Raw genomic sequence first — 19,790 nt, 5'->3', positions numbered from 1 at the left:
GATCTGAATGTGGCCCTACAGACATATGTTTACCTTCAGTTTTCTAGGCTCTTTTTCCCCAATCTCTGTCTCTCTCCCAACGTTGTTTCTCACTGCCCACTTCCCGGACCACTCTCTTCCCCACTCTCCTTTCTCTCTAATGGTGTTGCCATCCCCACTGTTATACCTCCTGTTCTTATCTCCCCATCACTGCGCCGAGTAGGCCTGTGTGAGGTGGTGGTTCCCACTCCCCATTTTTGATACTGATTGCCACCCCTCCTCCCCACACACAACATACATCCTCAGAGTTGTTGTGTGTCTCCCATTTTCCAGATGTCTCACAACTTCACCATGACTCATGCCATTTTAAGAGTGGATTTTTTGGTAAGGCTGCTAACAGCTGTAACTCTTGGGTTTGCCACGAGAGGCCCAAAGGGAGAAAACTTCTGTGATTTGACAGTGTCCACTTCTTTCCTTATTTAAGTAGATGGAGGACCTATGGAAGGTGAGTGGCAGGGCGACAGCCAGTGTCATACTCCAGCAGGGACAGCAAGGATGGGCCATTGTTTAGGTCGCTAGTGTCAGGTGTAGGAGACCCAGGTTTAATTCCCTGCTCTGCCACAGTGTAAGTCACTTAGCCTCTCTGTGCTCAGTTCCTCACCTGTGAAGTCAGGGTAATAGCACTGTCCTATCTCACAGGTGGTTGTGTGGAACAAGACACGAAGAGTGTGAAGCATGCAGATACTGTGGTGACGGGCTATGTAAATATCTTAGAGCAATAGTTACAAGGAGAGTCCTAACACTGGCGAGAATTGTAGATTTTCCCCACTAACTTTTGAACCCTGTTTATACTTTGAATCGAGGTGGAATGCCTCATCTCCGCTGCTAAACCACACTTCAGTCTCTGAAGGAGCCATGTCAAATGCTGCTAGCCAATGCTGCTGATAAAAGAAAGAATGTAGAACATTAATCAAGAGAAACTGGGTGGAGGGTCCTGGCTGAAGTCTTCTAGCCTTATGTCCCTGAGTAGTGGCAAAGGATGGGTGGAAAGACTAATAAGAGTTCCTCATTTCCCACTTGTGATTTCTGGAATGTTGATGGAGGGATTAAACACAACAGTTTGGCAGCATTTACTATATTCTTTTAGTTGTACTGATTTTATTTCCAGGCCATTTATCTTTCCAGCACCACATGTTTATCTTTCCAGCATTCACTTCCTCACTTTCCTACTACATTGAAGTAGTAACTTTCCTGGGACAAAAGTGCTCCCTTTTTAGGCACCCAGGTGGTATCTGGGCTGTAAAGGAAAACACCAACATTCATAGGTTTGGGGGTTGACCAGACAGTCAGCTAGACCAGACGTGAGGGACACATTTCTTTCGCATTTGGTAGAGATGCAGGATCCAAGCAAATTAATCTTGGTGTCTGCCTGACTGAAAAGAAATAAATAAAACCTGGAAGATTTTCCTCATCTGTCTGTATATGTTGTAAGTTTTTTTCTTATAAAAGGAGGGCAGGGAAAATATTATCTGTATTGCATCTTAATGTTTTGCAAAAATCCTCCCCCCAAAAACCGAAACAGAAATCCTACTGCAGTGATATTACTCACTATTCATTGATCTGACTCCCCCCTAGCCATGACGGGGATAATGAATGCATGCAACAACTTGGTATATGGAACAGCTGCCAGTCCATAAAACAGGACATCCAATGCTGTTGATCAAAGCACCCAGCTGTCAGCAACTTCACACCAGGACTGTAGAACTGGCCATGCTCAATCTCTTGATCACTGGGAGCAGAGATTGTATCTGTGACTGAAGTTGAGGTCCCACCCTCACCCCTCCATCCCTGGACTTGTCCTCTATTGTAACAATTCAAGGAGCAAAATGAAATCTGCAGCCAGGAGTTAGTGCTTTTTAGCCAGGCCTTAATATAGGTACCTTTTTACAACTCCACACAACCATTTTTATGGGTAACATTATTTTCCTGTTTCAGGGCTGTCACATTGTAGTCTAAAGGGGTGCTTGTGACTCACTCACTTGTAGGCCAGGGTCTTGAGGCTTTATGCTGAAATAAATCCAATTGATTTCTATGGGAGTCTTGCTGGAGAAACAGGAGATTCTCACTGCTGGTGTAGATTGCATTAAGAATGTGGGCTTCAGAAACTGTTCAGTGTAAAAAGGGATCCACTGCATTATTTCGGAAGAGCTCCCAGGACCTGATCCTGCACAATCAAAGCCAAAGAGAGTGCTAGTCATTACAATGGGTGCTGAATCAGATACCAAATAGGTTTACAGTGTGTTTGTAATTTCAGTCTATTATTTGGAGTCCCTAGTAATTCATTTTGTTTTGATCCTCTTGTGTGTGCTCCTCAGAAACCTTGATGGATACCCGGACGGCTACAGCTGAGCTGGGCTGGACTGCAAACCCTCCTTCAGGGGTAAGTGGATGTGTCAAATTGCTGGCTTTTTGCATGTTTATCAGGTCTTGCAGGCTTTACAGTCATTTTCAAGAAATGCTGATTTTAAAAACGCCTGAGTCCTTTCTGCGTGGTGAAGACTGCCTTTTGCTCACGACAAAAATACTCGCCAACCAGCATCAGCAAAAATACTCACCACCATCTTTACACACACAGGAAGTGTTTTGAGGGAAGTTCTACGGCCTGTGTTATGCAGGATGTTAGATTAATACTATGTCTGTACCACGGCCCTTACAGCTGCACCACTGCAGCTGCGCCGCTGTAAGATTTCCTGTGTAGCCGCTCTATGGGAGAGCTCTCCTGCTGGCATCATTAAACCACCCCGCAAGGAAGCGGCGGTAGCTGTGTTGGTGAGAGAGCATCTCCTGGTGACATAGCACTGTCCACACTGGTGCTTTTGTCGGTGAAACTTATGTTAGTCAGGGGTGTGTACTTTCTAGTCTTAGCATCTATGAATAACCCAAATTTCACATTTCATTTAATATATAAAGCCAACCAGACTTCTCTATCCCAGCAGTGTCTTATCTGTGAATCACCAGCCTCCCTTCCAAAGGCAGGAACATTGGGCAGGCACCTCAGTGTCATATGGCAAGGGTTAAATTACACTTGGACGGCTGGGCAAAGCCACTCTCTGAGCCTGACTCCCCAGTTGAAAGTCACTCCACCGACTCTCCCTCTCCAGTTGCAAACCCACCACAAATTCCTAGCCATGACATGCAGCAGGGGCAGGTTAGGAACTGCTTGTCATGTTTCCAGTCAATGATCTATCCCCTCTGCTGGAAATTTGTTCTGTGCATGGCGCTTTTGCCTACTCACTCTCAGATGGCATCAGCCTCCACTCAACTCACATTCTGATGAGGCACAGCACGCTGCCAGGAAGTGGTTAGCTTTCAGAAACAGCTGCAGAGTGGAAGAGAGGGGTTTGATTTTTTAACTGTACCACCTTCCGCCCATAGCCATGGCATTCCAAAGCATTTTGCAAGGCAATGAGTCAGAGTCTGTTGGTGCATTAACCATGTAGAAAACTGCACAGCAGTAACCGTTGTGTACTCAGCCCTGGCTCATATACAGCTTGTGAGCATTAGAACCTGTTTTTCTGTGGGAGGCAATGTTGACTCATAAACTGGGGAAAGTGTGTGTGTGTGTGAGGGGGGGGGGGGCTGGGAAACTGGGGAGAAGGCAGGGAGAATGTGTTGGAGACAGTGGAATGGGGTGAGAGTGAGGGGAAAGGGAAGGATGATATTAGGGGGCAGCAGATTGAAGAGGAAGTGATGAAATGGGCGGGGGGCGGGGGATACTGGGTAGGAGACTGAGATGGAGCAGGAGCCTGGGGAGGGAAGTGCTAGAGGACACAATGGGAGCTGGATAGTGCTGAGACAGAACAACAGCTTCCCCATCTCTGGTTAGGAGAAGGGCACAAGGTACCCTCCCATAGAAAGAAGAAGACTGCCTATTTGGGTGTACGTCCTGGACTGGGTTTGTCTATCTGAAATCATCCCCCACCACCAGTGTGTGTGGGATGTCTTCATCCATAAAGAGGAAAACTAGAAGGCAAACCAATTTAATGATCTGCTTCATGATTGGCTTGAACTGTTTTTGGACAGCTGACTCACTCTTTTTGACCTCCTTAAGGCTGGCAACTGCAGTCTTATTTTTTTTCTTCTGAATAGATAACTCTGATTAGCACAAGACGTGTTTCACCTTAATTTATCATAGAATCATAGAAGATTAGGGTTGGAAGAGGCCTCAGGAGGTCATCTAGTCCAATCCCCTGCTCAAGGCAGGACCAGCACCAACTAAATCATCTCAGCCAGGGCTTTGTCAAGCCTGACCTTAAAAACTTCAAAGGAAGGAGATTCCGCCACCTCGCTGGGTAACACATTCCAGTGCTTCACCACCCTCCTAGTGAAATAGTGTTTGCTAATATCCAACCTAAACCTCCCGCACTGCAACTTGAGACCATTGCTCCTTGTTCTGTCATCTGTCACCACTGAGAACACCCAAGCTCCATCCTCTTTGGAACCACCCTTCAGGTAGTTGAAGGCTGCTATCAAATCCCCACTCACTCTTCTCTTCTGCAGACTAAATAAGCCCAGTTCCCTCAGCCTCTCCTCGTAAGTCATGTGCCCCAGACCTCTAATCATTTTCGTTGCCCTCCGCTGGACTCTCCAATTTGTCCACATCCCTTCTGTAGTGGGGGACCAAAACTCGACACAATACTCCAGGTGTGTCCTCACCAGTGCTGAATAGAGGGAATAATCACTTCCCTCGATCTGCTGCCAATGCTCCTACTAATACAGCCCAATATGCCATTGACTTTCTTGGTAATGAGGGCACACTGCTGACTCAAATCCAGTTTCTCATCCACTGTAATCCCAAGGTCCTTTTCTGCAGAACTGCTGCTTAGCCAGTAGGTCCCCACCCTGTAGCAGTGCGTGGGATTCTTCCTTCCTCAGTGCAGGGCTCTGCACTTGTCTTTGTTGAACCTCATCAGATTTCTTTTGGCCACTCTGGACCCTATCCCTACCCTCCACCATATCTACCTCTCCTCCCAGTTTAGTGTCATCTGCGAACTTGCTGAGGGTGCAATTAATCCCATCATCCTGATCATTGATAAAGATGTTGAACAAAACCGGCCCCAGGACTGACCCCTGGGTTACTCCGCTTGATACCGGCTGCCAACTAGACATCGAGCCGTTGATCACTACCCATTGAGCCCAACAATCTAGCCAGCTTTCTATCCACCTTATAGTCCATTCATCCAATCCATACATTTGTAACTTGCTGGCAAGAAATACTGTGGGAGATCGTATCAAAAGCTTTGCTAAAATCAAGATATATCACAACCAGCACTTTCCCCATATCCACAGAGCCAGTTATCTCATCATAGAAGGCAATCTGGTTGGTCAGGCATGATTTATGTATGTGTAAAGCATGTAGACCTTTGTATCTGAGTCTGCATTTTCATATGGGTGACTTCCCATGAAGAGAAGGGAGTTACCTCACAAGTGGAGAACCAGTGTGGACAGAGCCAATTCGATCAGGAGCAAAGCTGCTCCTGGAATTGACACCTCCTCATCTATTATTGGGAGCGGACTAGGAGGGTGATGGGCTACATCCACCCTGATGTAGCCCTGTCAACACTGGTTCTCCACTTGTGACGTAACTCCCTTCTCTTCATGTGTCAGTCTATTTATGTCTGCATCTATAATTTTCACTCCATGCATCTGAAGAAGTGGGGTTTTTACCCACAAAAGCTTATGCTCAAATAAATCTGTTAGTCTTTAAGGTGCCACCGGACTCCTGGTTGTTTTTTTTCAGAAAGAAATTTGTTGACTCTGGTTGTAGGTCTAGGTCCTCCCAAACAAGAACCTGTTTGTACTGCAGTACAAGGGTATGTGTAGCTATGTGCCACCGTGAAAAGCAGGCTGTGTCCACACTGCAGTGTGTAGCTACCCCCAGCAGTGAAAAGCTCTGGCAAGGTGTAATCGCTCTCCTGCTCAGAGGGAGGCCACTCAGTCCGGTCCGGCCTGGACAGGACCAGAGTCCGTAGGACAGCCAAGAGCCCACAATAGGATGGGGCAATCAATAGTCACAGTCCGGCTTTAGCCTGGGTTTGGGCAGCTCAAGCTGTCAGTCTTTACAAAAAGTCTAGAACTGAGCTGGGGCCTGGGCTTGATCAGGCTCAGGCAGCCAGCAACAAAACAGTCTATCAGGGCTGGCTTTAGCCTGGGTGGGGCTCAGGCAGCCAGCAAACAAACAGTCTATAGGTAAGCTGGGGCCTGGGCTTGAGGAGGCTCAGGCTGCCAGCAAGCAAAGCAGTCCAGGGCTGGCTTTACCCTGGGCAGGGCTCAGGCAGCCAACAAACAAACAGTCTATAAGTTAGCTGGTAAGGGAGGCTCCTTCTTCAAGGCTAGAGCTTCCCTGCACAGTGTAGGGAGTCAGCCACCCCGGGGTGGGGTGGCAGGGGGACATGGGCCCACCCTACTCCACCACGCTCAACCCAGGGCCCTGGCAGGGGCAGGACTGGCTGCTCCTGTGTTGGCAGGGATCCAGCTGCAACACTCCAACTGAGCCACGCTGAGCTCTGCAGCCGGCTGCTCTGTGGCTGTCCCTGGGCCACTTCCTGCCTCCCCAGGGGTTGGTACCTGTGGCCTCCCAGCCTCTTCCGGCTCCTCGGGGTACACGGTGGCATGCACTCCGGACCAGTCCTCGTCGGCGTCTGGGGATCAGGAACAGCCAGGGGTAGGTTCCCTTCTGGGCCACTGCAGAACGGGCAGAGCATCCTTCTCCTCCGCAGACTTGTCCCCAACTGTGCTGCAGGGCCTGCCTTTTATACTTTCAGCCACGCCCCAGCACTTCTGGCAAGGGGGGCGGGGTGATCTAGGCTCCACCCTCCAAGGGGAGTGTAATGGTCCCTTGTGTAAAGGGGAGTGTAAAGGAAGGCCCTGGTTGGAGGGAGGCCATTCAGCCTCACTACACCAGGGGACACTACCCTTCTAAAACTAGCTGTGTAGATAGGGGATGCACTGCTTGGGCATGTAGAGAGCCATGGAGGGTATATACCATGTGGTTCTGGAGTTTCTTTACTCACCTAAGCAGTGCCTCACAGTCTATACTGCTATTAATACTTGGGCTGGGAGATGCATGCATTGTAGGTACTCTACGTGCTGCCATAAGTGAGCATGCAGCATAGACATACCCTAAAACATCACCTCTTATGTGTGGGTTTTACCCAGATCCATTACATGCAGTGTATCCCTGGGGCCTTGCACTCTTCATCAGAGGCAAAGGAGGTGTGGGATTCCCTGCAAGCTCACACCCGGTGAAAGAGAAATCTGACTCTGCTGAAAGTAGTGGTAAGGGACCAGCAGCTCTGACTAGAAGACCAAAGCAGTAACTGTTCCAGAAGTCCTTAACCGCAGAAAGGCCTTGCAGGAGAACAAACCACAAGGAGCAACTAAACTTGACAGCTTCTCTTCGGTGGGAAGGAAACAGAATTGTTGTTTCTTTCTTTGACTCCCAGGTTTCCTTGTCAGATACCTCAGAACCGAGTGTCTCAGTCTTCCAGGGCTAAGGTTTGTTGTGTTAATTTAGATGGAATACCTGGACCCAAAGAGCCAAAAGTGTTCACATACCCTGTCACCGTCAACATCAAAACGTTTTAAATGGGGTTTAGTAGACAGAGACCTCAGCTTACATTATACCATGGTGGAGAGACCATTAAACTCCTTTTTAACCTTGTATGAAAGATAAGATACAGTAAGGAAGAAAAAACAGTTGAAATGTAAAGTATGAAGTAAGACTGTCACTTAAACAGCATCCCTTGTTCCCTTTCCCTTGGGGTGGAGAGTTTTTAGAACAAACCCCCCTTTATTTATCAGTCTCTTAGAAGGTAATAACTGTCCATCTGGGGGAAAAGAATAAGTGCATTGAAATGGGCGGGAATTGTTGCTTATTTTTGTTAAGTCCAATCCTGTTCCCTAGAAGACAAACATGCACAGGAGACGGAAAAAGACCAGCAAAGGGAGACAATCCAGCTTCTGTCTCTGGTGTTACCTCTTACTTGAAACCTCAGTACTGGAAAAACACAGGATGTGGCCTTATCAGCACCCCCTCTCCCCCAAGACCTGGCAGGCTTGTACCCACGTTGGGCTGCTTAGGGAATTGCTTTTAGTTGGCTCTCAGGTAACAGGCTTCCATCAGTGTCACACAAAAGACAGTTTTGTTTGGCTAAGCCAGATTCCTCTTAGACAGAAGGAAAAGCAGGGGTGGGGTGGGGGGAGAGGAAGTAGTCAGGTGGAAAAGAAAAGGTCACATGGGGTAAAGGGAGTGTGAATCTCACATCCCAGCTAGTGATTGGGATTGAGCTGGTGAAGATGGCAGTGTGATTTGGGCCCCTCTCTGGCCCAGTCTGGTCAGGACAACCCACATCGCAGAGGTCACAGTACTCCCAGCAGATGGTTGGGATGGCAGCTGCCATAATGGTGGAGCTGTTCTCTCATCTTTTAGTCAGCCAGTGTAGCAATAGCCTCTTCATCCATTCATCAACCAGCCAGCAGTTGTTGACTGACAGCTGCTTCTGCTAATTTCTCTCCCCTGCCCCAGTCTTCTCTCTTTAAGAACACCAAAAGGGAGCAACAGCCAGACTAGCCCATTCCCTTCTTATTTTGTTCACTTTTTGTCCATAGATATCCAGTCCCACGCTCAAGTTTACCAGACATGATCTTAAGATAGTCCTTGAATTATCAGCAGGGTTTTTGTTGGGTCTAATTCAGTCTCGTTGTCTCCCATGTGCACCTTTTTCTCATCATTTTTATAGGTTATTTTGACATTTTTTTAAACCTTCACTCACTTTTTACAGTTGAACTCACAGTTAAGGTAAACTTGTAGGTCCAGTTAGTAGAGCAGGCCCTGGTAGTGAGGAGAGAGCTTTAAATAAAAGAGAGAGGGTATTTCCTCGCTTTCTTCTAGCCCAAGGGTTCCCAGGAAGTCAAAAGTGAAAATGAGGAGAAAAACGCAGAACTACTGCCCTGTTGCTGGGATGATGGGCAACTGTCTGATTCCATGCCCAAAATCTTACAGGAGAAAATATGGGAAAAGTTCTTTCTCCTGAACACACCTGAGAGAATAGGAGGGTGGTACCATTACTAGACCTTCCTGACCACGTGATTGCCCCAGAAAGGAGAAGCACCAGGAATTAAGTGGGCTGGGCACTGAAAGCTGAAGTATGTCTGTTCAGTCTAGCAAATGTGTACCCCTGCTCCCAGCGACAGAGGACATCTTCAGAGCTGAGTGAGTCCATCCAGCAGCCCCGCAAGCCTCAGCAAACCAGCTCAGAGCTCCTACCCTGTCCAGGAGCAAGGTGGACTGTGTAGTGATACCCATGGAAGATGTTGCCTTGTTCTCTCTTGTAGCAGATGCATAAAAGATAACATTTTCCTAAAAAAATGCTACGCACTGATATTGTTGACTCAGCCCTAAGAAAGGATGCTAAAGCAGCCACTGCTGCTGTTACTGGTATGGAAGCATATCATAGAATCATAGAATATCAGGGTTGGAAGGGACCCCAGAAGGTCATCTAGTCCAACCCCCTGCTCGAAGCAGGACCAAATCCCAGTTAAATCATCCCAGCCAGGGCTTTGTCAAGCCTGACCTTAAAAACCTCTAAGGAAGGAGATTCTACCACCTCCCTAGGTAACGCATTCCAGTGTTTCACCACCCTCTTAGTGAAAAAGTTTTTCCTAATATCCAATCTAAACCTCCCCCACTGCAACTTGAGACCATTACTCCTCGTTCTGTCATCTGCTACCATTGAGAACAGTCTAGAGCCATCCTCTTTGGAACCCCCTTTCAGGTAGTTGAAAGCAGCTATCAAATCCCCCCTCATTCTTCTCTTCTGCAGGCTAAACAATCCCAGCTCCCTCAGCCTCTCCTCATAAGTCATGTGTTCCAGACCCCTAATCATTTTTGTTGCCCTTCGCTGGACTCTCTCCAATTTATCCACATCCTTCTTGTAGTGTGGGGCCCAAAACTGGACACAGTACTCCAGATGAGGCCTCACCAATGTCGAATAGAGGGGAACGATCACGTCCCTCGATCTGCTCGCTATGCCCCTACTTATACATCCCAAAATGCCATTGGCCTTCTTGGCAACAAGGGCACACTGCTGACTCATATCCAGCTTCTCGTCCACTGTCACCCCTAGGTCCTTTTCCGCAGAACTGCTGCCTAGCCATTCGGTCCCTAGTCTGTAGCTGTGCATTGGGTTCTTCCGTCCTAAGTGCAGGACCCTGCACTTATCCTTATTGAACCTCATCAGATTTCTTTTGGCCCAATCCTCCAATTTGTCTAGGTCCTTCTGTATCCTATCCCTCCCCTCCAGCGTATCTACCACTCCTCCCAGTTTAGTATCATGAGTAGTAGTGACTCATCATTTTTGGCAACTAGGTGTCAGAGGTTGTGACTTAATGTGGAGCGCTGGGCATTCAACAGCTCTGAAAATTGGATGTGGGGGGAAACTTAAAAATAGAGCCACATAAAACCAGAGCCCAGTTTGTAAAATGTTGACCTACTTGTTCTACCTTAATGTTACAAAAGCCAGATATGATGTAAACTAGCTGAAGACATCGTTACAAGATTTCACCATGAGAGTTAAGGGTCCTTTTACCCGAGCTCAAACTTCATCAGTGCCTAATTGTGGGTCATGTATAGTTTATCCCTCAGCCTTGATCTGTCTATCTGAGCCTGTGATCGCTCAGCTGCCTGACTGTCTAGTAGATTCTTTTATTAGGCACCTGAGCATTCTTTCTTGACAAAATATAAGGGCTCACCCAGACGGGGTGGATGAGGGTATGTAGGTGTGAGGGAGAGAGAGAATGTATTATATCTCCATTCTAACAGCAGCCTATGGAAAAACACACAAGGCCTACAGGCCTGCATGTCTCCTCTACAACTTTATAGGCAACATCATATGTTTACAGGTCCAGGTTCATGGCAAAGAATGAGTCCTCTGCTCCTCATCAGAGATCCTTCCAGCATAGCATATTGTAAGAGCAGCATGCCACCACAGCTCCAGAGTCCAAAAACATGGTAGACAGTGGGATCATTGTGGAGAGGGATGTTTTCTTTCCTTCCCCCCACTTAAGGCAATGGAGACACATATGTGTCCCCTACCCCAGTGGATTACTTCTCTTCTAAAGATCCTTCTAGTTTTAATGGCCTCTCTTACCAGCACTGGTGAAAGCAGCATTGATTGATACCAGCCTCTGTCAGATAATTTTCTGTCCTGCCTGTTTTCTGCAGTGTCCTTAGCAGCCATTGAGCAAATATCTTCCTGTCAACTGGTTGTTTTTCTGTAGCATTTACCTAGAGGAGAAATAAATTTATCCAGAGGAGAAATAAAATCTGGTTCCTGCTGCCCAGAGAGGGGTTTCTATGGCACTTGATGGAAAGAATTGGAAATATAACCCTAGTGTTCTAACCAACACGGGCAAGCTATTAGAATCATAGAATCATAGAATATCAGGGTTGGAAGGGACCCCAGAAGGTCATCTAGTCCAACCCCCTGCTCGAAGCAGGACCAATTCCCAGTTAAATCATCCCAGCCAGGGCTTTGTCAAGCCTGACCTTAAAAACCTCTCAGGAAGGAGATTCTACCACCTCCCTAGGTAACGCATTCCAGTGTTTCACCACCCTCTTAGTGAAAAAGTTTTTCCTAATATCCAATCTAAACCTCCCCCACTGCAACTTGAGACCATTACTCCTCGTTCTGTCATCTGCTACCATTGAGAACAGTCTAGAGCCATCCTCTTTGGAACCCCCTTTCAGGTAGTTGAAAGCAGCTATCAAATCCCCCCTCATTCTTCTCTTCTGCAGACTAAACAATCCCAGCTCCCTCAGCCTCTCCTCATAAGTCATGTGTTCTAGACCCCTAATCATTTTTGTTGCCCTTCGCTGGACTCTCTCCAATTTATCCACATCCTTCTTGTAGTGTGGGGCCCAAAACTGGACACAGTACTCCAGATGAGGCCTCACCAATGTTGAATAGAGGGGAACGATCACATCCCTCGATCTGCTTGCTATGCCCCTACTTATACATCCCAAAATGCCATTGGCCTTCTTGGCAACAAGGGCACACTGCTGACTCATATCCAGCTTCTCATCCACTGTCACCCCTAGGTCCTTTTCCGCAGAACTGCTGCCTAGCCATTCGGTCCCTAGTCTGTAGCGGTGCATTGGGTTCTTCCGTCCTAAGTGCAGGACCCTGCACTTATCCTTATTGAACCTCATCAGATTTCTTTTGGCCCAATCCTCCAATTTGTCTAGGTCCTTCTGTATCCTATCCCTCCCCTCCAGCGTATCTACCACTCCTCCCAGTTTAGTATCATCCGCAAATTTGCTGAGAGTGCAATCCACACCATCCTCCAGATCATTTATGAAGATATTGAACAAAACCGGCCCCAGGACCGACCCCTGGGGCACTCCACTTGACACCGGCTGCCAACTAGACATGGAGCCATTGATCCCTACCCGTTGAGCCCGACAATCTAGCCAGCTTTTTACCCACCTTATAGTGCATTCATCCAGCCCATACTTCCTTAACTTGCTGACAAGAATACTGTGGAAGACCGTGTCAAAAGCTTTCCTAATGTCAAGAAACAATACATCCACTGCTTTCCCTTCATCCACAGAACTAGTAATCTCATCATAAAAGGCGATTAGATTAGTCAGGCATGACCTTCCCTTGGTGATTAGGCGATATTGCTGATCGCCTAATGGCTGTTATGCTGTCTCTCAACTAAGCGTATTTTTTTGGGGCAAGGACAGTGGACCTGATCTACTTACACCAGTGTAAGTCAGGATTCAATGGAGTTACAATAGCACTAAGCCAGTAACAGAGAGTTAGGCCCCAGGCCTCCATAATACCTGTGTGAAGGGCCAAGCAAACTGTTAGCACTTCTTAATAATAGCCTTTGGAACTTTATATCGGAGTTGCTGGCCCTGCCACTCAAACAGGTGCTACATTAAGCAAATTCTGTTCTGTTTCCTGTGATTGCCATGCAGTGGTTTCTTCCTGCCTGGCTTCCACTTCGATGCCCATGGAAAGAGGACTCAGTCTATGGCACAGTTGGCTGCTTGCATTTGACTTGATACGCAGAATTGTATCTCAGCCACACAGACGTACTCCTTCAGATAGATCTTGTCCTCGAGCTGGCCCCCAGGCTTCAGAAAAGGAAAGGTTTTCCACATATAGACAAGTCTCTGAACTCCCTTCCCCCCTTTTCCTCCTTCCAGGTAAACCACTCAGTTCAGTCACTGTTCTCCATCCTCTCTTTCACTCTCTACCGAAAGGCTTGTAATTAGGAAACATTAGCAGGCTCAAAACAGCTTTCATACCTGGAACATCATCCATAATTGCACTCAGCAGTGCTCTTCCCTGGCTATTAATGTCACTTTTATGAAGTAATGAGGAACAAAACACCCTGAGGCACTTAAAACATCTTTCTTATACAATACGAGTCTTTGAGGAATGGAAGCATAAAATAACCTGACTCACATTCCCCTGACAGAGAAAGTGATAGACAAAGACAGGGACAGAAAGGTAGGTGGGGGGGGGGGCAAGGGGGAGTGAATCAGTTAGGAAGACTGGCTTCAGTTTAATAGATGGGTATAACAGATTGATAGCTAGAGGGTTATGGTATAGAGGTAGTACAACAGAGGTGGTACAGATGTAGGTCAGTGGATGGATGGTGAGATGGATGGCTTCATTAAAGCAGTGAAAATATGTAAGGACAGATCATTGCAATAGTGAAAAATCCAATATACTTCAGATGGTTATGTTTTATCTTGGTGGAAGTTTTCAATCCCAACTGAATCTAGTTGTTTTACAGCCGGCTGCTAAGACTACTTCAGTAAGCAGGGGTTGTACATAAGTGTGGTTACCATTCGGGTTCCTGCAGCCTTCCTCCTGCCACAGTTGTCCGCACTAGCATTTCACAATCATCTAACCTGTGATCTTGTATCCTGATCACTACCTGCTTCTTATTTTGCCCTCCCTGGGTCAGAATTAATTTTTTCTGAGGCTCTCAGTGCCCAGGCCCAGACTTTCAAAACTGCTCAGCTCCTGAGGCACGAAAACAAGGGCCCCAACTTTGATTTTTGTGAGAGGAGCTCAGTGTGGGCTCTTGTAAGCATCGTGCCCTTGTTCCAATGCCTGTTCAGGAGCTGAGTCCTTGTGAAAATCCAGCCCCATAGCTGGTATTGACAAATTACCAAAATGCTGACAGGAACAGCAAATGAAAGGTGCTGGTAATCGCCCCTCATAAGCAGGCACGGTGGAAGCCCTCAGGAGGCAGGTGCAAAATGTGCATTATGAAATGCAGCATGGCGGAACAAATCCTTTTTCTTGGGCTAGAGGCAGCCAGTTCCATAGGAGATTCAAGTTCAGAATTTCTCAAATTCATAGATTCTAAGGCCATAAGGGCCCCTTATGATGATCTAATCTGACCTCAAGCATAAAACAGGCCACAGAACCTCACCCAATAATTTTTGCTTTGAGCCCATAGTTTCTGCTTGAGCTAGAGCCTGTCTTTTAGAAAGAGATCCTATGCTACTTCGACTCCCAGTGGTGGAGAACCAACCACCTCAAGAGGTAAATTGTTCTAATGGTTAACTACCTTCCCTATTAAACATTTGTGCCTTATTTCTAGTCTGAATTTATCTAGCTTCAACATCTAAGTGTCGGCTCGTGTTATGCCTCCCTATCCTAGATCAAAGAGCCCTTTACTATGAGGTACTTGTAGATAGCGCTCAAGTTACTATTTTAACCTTTTCTTTGACAAAATAACTAGAGCAAGCGTCTTTAGTCTCACATGGTAAGGTATTTTTCCAGGCCTTCAATTATTCGTGTAGCGCCTTGCTGAAGCCCTTTGAGTTTTTCATCATTCTTTTTGAAGTGTGCACACCAAAACCGGCCCCAGTATTCCAATAAAGCTCTCACTGTCATAGAGAGAGGTAACATCTGTATATTAAAACCAGACCAGAGGGGTGAAATGGTCAACCCAGTTTGGATGCTAGTCTGTGCTAAGCAGTGTCTCCTCCTGTTCCCATGCCTACTTGAACATTGAAGCAATATTCTTTAAGTATCCTCTTGTAACAGCACAATCTTAGTCTTTTGTTCATCTTAACAGCTCTCAATAAATATGCCTAAAGCAGGTTTGTGCAATTTCCTGGCCAGTCCAGGTGCTGGACGTCTGCACAACAGTAATAAAATGTATTCAGATAAGAGTTATCCAGAATATTGTAAACTGTATTGACTTATGACTTCATAACTCATACATGCAGCTACAGCTCTTTCTCACAGCCTGGCCGCTAAGATCTATGAGTGAAATCATTGTCTTTTTGAAGTCAATGAGAGTTTTGCCCATGACTTCAATAAAATTGGTTGGAAAATGGTTTGGTTTTCGCCAGAAAATCTTGACAAAAATTGAATATTTTTTTGTTTTGTTTTCATTAAAACTCCCAAAACTACAAAGCTGAAAATTTTCAATGTTAGGTAATGGAAAACAAACTTTTTGGATGAAAATCTAAATTGTATGTCTAAAACCTGTAGAAAAGAGAGATATTCTGGCCAACCACTCACATTTGGTTTTCAGATTTTTGGTTTGCAAATGGAAAAATTGAAAATGTTCATGTTCAATTGAAAAAGACATGTATTAGTCAGAACCCAATATTCCATCTAAAAAGAAGTTCAACAGAAAATGCCAATTCAAGCTGCCCTATCTCTCAGCTATGCTAAGGATCAGTTGGGACAAAAGCAGCTCCTGTTTATCCTATCCAGCTGAGAATCAAGAGGAGAGGCAAGGAGCATGAGTTGGTGTGGCTAGAAGAGGCATTGTTGATGTGTTTCTCACAGCATCAGCCCAGTGGGACACACAGAGCTTGGGTATCTGGTTATCCTTTAAAAATGATTCCCTTGGATCCTTGGACCTTTAAGCTCAGTGGAGAGTGTGGGGGTGTGGTTTAAACCTCTGGGTTTCAGGCTTGTGGGGCATCACCTGGCACCTTTAACAAAGCCACGTCACACACAGTTGAGCCCTTTCTGTATTTGGAAAAGACAGAACAAAGCTTGTGAAGAACATAGAGAGTGTGGGGGTGGCAAATGATGCAGGAACATAGGAGCAGCCAGACTGGATCAGATCCCATATCCATGAAATCGTAGTTGCTGCAGCCCTTGGCTTGAAGTGGTTTCCATCGTATATGGGATTTACAGTTTGGTTCAGTGGCTCTCAACTCCCCGCCACACACACTGTAAAAATTGTTCCAGCCCCACTACATGTCATCCAGTGTCCTGTCTCCAACAGTGATCAGCATCAACTGCTTCAGAGGAAGGTGAAAGAACCCTGCAAAGGACAGTTAGGGAATAACCTGCCTTCAGGGAAAGTTTCTTCTAACACGATCTGTGAGGGGCTGGCATATACCTCAGAGCATGGGGTCTGATGTCCCTTCTGTGATACAGCATGGCCAGAGGGCAGCAGCAGAGTGTTCTAAGGGAGCCTTATTCCCTGTAGAGGGAAGCAAGTTTGCTATAGATTAAAGTACCTGAAGCCAATTAGAGCACCTGAAGCCAGTCACCTGATTTCCCCCCCCCCCCCCCCCCGCTTCAATCAAGACAAGGAGTTGAAGCTGAGTGGATTGGTGTTGGAGTAGAGAGCAGTTTGGAGGAGTTGAAGCAGAGTGGATTGGTGAAAGTAAGGAAAAGTAGTGAGGAAAGTAGCCCAGGGGAAGGAACTGCTAGTTCAAGCGGTTTACCGCTATCCCTAGGGCCCCTGGGCTGTGACCCGGAGTAGAGGGCAGGCCTGGGTCCCTCCGTCTCCACTCCCCTCCTCTAGGACACTAGTGGGGCTGTTAATACCCCAGTTCAGGGGCAAGAAACGGTGCCCTGAACCCTCCCCAAGAAGAGAAAGCGCAAGACCCATCAAAGTAGTGCCGGCAATTTGCCACACTCCTAAAACTCTTGGATTTGTTTTTAATCCTTGTTTTAGCTCTGGATGTTGCTTTTAGCCATCTGAGCATTCAAACTTCTTTTTGGATCCTGCTAAGCTCCTGGCCTCTCTGCTATCTTTGTGGCAGTGAATTGCAGAGGCAAACTGTACATTGTGTGATATTTCCTTGTATCCTTTTTAATTTGCCACCTTTTTGGTTCCATGGACTATCCCTTCTCTTTGTGTTTTGCGACAGGGTTAATAGAAGTTCCTGCTTTGCCTTCTCTGTACAAAACTTCCCTGCACAACTCAACACTGGAAAGAAGTTACTGACATGAAACAGAGTTTGTTACTGAAATCCCTCAGATGGATTGATAGTTATCTGTCTATATATCTCCTAAGTGGATGGTAAACAGATACTTGTATGCAGACAAAAGACTGGTGGATAGGTAAACAAGTGGATAGGTAAAAATGACATATATAGAGAGACAAACATATGGCTAGACTTACAGATACAATACACAGACAGGGGCTATAGAGAAGAGAGAATTGACAAAGAGTACACAGAACAGATAGCTAGACCAGTGGTTCTCAAACTTATTTCATTGTGCCCCCCTTCTTTGAGTCTGTAGTAGTGTACACCCTGCTACACAAATACATAAACTTATACATCCGGTGGTGGTGCTTCACTTGAATCCGTTTTGGTTTCTTTGTTTTTCACTTGAGCTTTTTTTTCCTGTTGCACAAATGAGCCAACAATCCATTGTAAGAAGAGCGAAAGCAAAATGGCGATTGTGGTCCAGACTCACAATTAAATGTGCACACTGCGTTATAGCTAACAGGTCAACATACAGATGGCAATGACTTTGTATAATGCTATGCAGGCTTAACAGAAATTTGTCAAAATGCACAGCACCACCTGAGGGCCTGATATGTCCGGAGGAATGAGCTTTGCTAGGTATTCATTGCTGTGTGTAAAATGTACACATTTGCTTGGCCAGCTCTCAACTCCTCTCCCAAAAGTTCTCTTCAGTCCCATCCTCCACACCACTTCCTCCCCATGATACTGCGGGGAGCCGATGTGCATTCACTGAATGACTTAGTATGTTTCTTTCCATCTCTAATGGCTAAGATTAAGATGTGAACGCCCATTGCTCTCCCCAACCCCCTCTTCCCTGCTCCTTCTTCATCCTCCCAAGCTCTCGCTGCTGCTTCCAAAAAGCTCTTGCCATCTCTTCCTCCTTCCCGTCTCCAGGGATTGTTTGTGCCTCCTTTCTATGCTGACCAAGTGAGTTACTCTCCCTGCATCATATTGGTGTTCTCTGCGGCTGGCCTGGCGACGGCTCTTCCCTAGAACTCCACTCGCTCTCACTACCAGAGCCGCACACATGAACTCGATTAGCTACAGGTCTTCATTCCTGGCCATGCCCTTAAGACTGGCTTTACACAGGTTGTATAAGGAACCAGGTTGTCACAGGCTTAAAACCACAGTGTAGGTATTACTATGCAAAGCAGCCATATAATGTATCTATAATTACCATTTTTAGGATGGATCCTCAGCTGATGTAAGTTGAAGTCTGTTGCCTTGGGCTACTTTGATTTATACCAGCTTAGGGTCTGGCCCATTGTGTTTAAGAGGTAGCTGAATGGAGCAGGATTTTTCTGTAGGTAGATAGACCAGTGTAGATATACTGTGTGTACAATATAGATCTGCTGTACTCTAGCTGTTCTTCAGATGTTTTATGCATGGGCACAAGTTATTTGCAGGATTACCACACGATAACATGGCACAAGTACCATACCTGTATTTTACACCAGAAGGTGAATTTATTTCTAATGGCAGGAGCTGCCGGGATGTTTCCGTTCATGAGGCATGTATGTATCCCCACTAAAATATAAGGGCCAAATTTGCAAAACTCCCCTTGAGTCCCTGGTAGCATAGGGTATGGTGCCTGCAGCAGGCAGGGTGGAGGGATTTTCAGAGTGGGAAATCCCCAGAGGGGAAGTGATCCCTCTAGAATAAGCTTGTTGGCCTGTGTTGGCACCAAGGTGCGGTGAAGAGCGCCTCCAGTGCACAGAAACAGCCGCTAGCCACTCCCTTGACTTGTTTCTACACGATCCAGTCAGGGCAAGAATGACAGACTGCATTCAGCTGACAGCTTCGGATAATCACATATGTGAGCCATCGGAATAATGACAGCTGAATAGCACGGCTCCTGCTGCTATGGTTACCTGCAAAGCTCTTTCCCCAGTTTTTCTTTGCTGTGTGCTGTTGTTGTTGTTGAGTTGGCTCCTGGAATGGGGAGGGGAGCAGGAGGTGGAACAGTCCATTATACTCTCTTTAGGTCTCCCAGCTGGAAGGGTTTTAAAGCTCAGCAGAGACAGGGAAGAGTACTGACTTAATCCCCAGCGTCCTGTGAATTATTTAAAGGGATCTTGTTGAAACAATGAATTTGTGGCTGTTCTAGTGGCAACAAAAGACACAGCTGTTACAAAGGCCACAGGGCTACTCCCCCGGCAGGAGCTGGTGCTGCTCGGTGCCTACTCACAGGCCTGGCAGAACAGAGGGGAAGGGTGGGCTCTATGAACTGCTGGAGCCTCTTCCAGATAGAGTTTCTCAATCGTGTGGCCTATGTCGCAGCTACCTGCTCCCTCCTTCGCTTCTGCAAAGCCCAGACAGCAGTGTGAACAGGACACCATTCATGTCAGTGGGATCCAGCAAAGGCCTGGACCTCATGTGTGGGACTCTATTGGAGAAGCCAATTCCCCAGCATGTGTGACTGCATGCAAGAAGCAAGTTCTTTCCTGCACATGGATTTGCAGAGACCACCCCTGCCCCAGTGCAC

The 19,790-nt window shown here is 46.6% G+C and overlaps 1 protein-coding gene across 9 annotated transcripts in view; it reads left to right on the top strand.

Annotated features, from left to right (window-relative positions):
- Positions 1-19,790, top strand: part of EPHB1 (EPH receptor B1) — a 414,114-nt gene that overhangs the window by 74,922 nt on the left and 319,402 nt on the right. For all 9 annotated transcript variants that reach the window (XM_048863514.2, XM_048863519.2, XM_075132294.1 and 6 more), the window contains exon 2: positions 2,355-2,419. In XM_048863514.2, the coding sequence (XP_048719471.1) occupies positions 2,355-2,419 (65 nt within the window). The remainder of the gene's footprint in view (positions 1-2,354; positions 2,420-19,790) is intronic.

This window comes from Caretta caretta, chromosome 9 (assembly GCF_965140235.1).
Source record: "Caretta caretta isolate rCarCar2 chromosome 9, rCarCar1.hap1, whole genome shotgun sequence".
NCBI classification, from domain to species: Eukaryota; Metazoa; Chordata; order Testudines; family Cheloniidae; genus Caretta; species Caretta caretta.
Note: the sequence above shows the minus strand (reverse complement) of the source record. Positions and strands in the feature narration are given on the sequence as shown.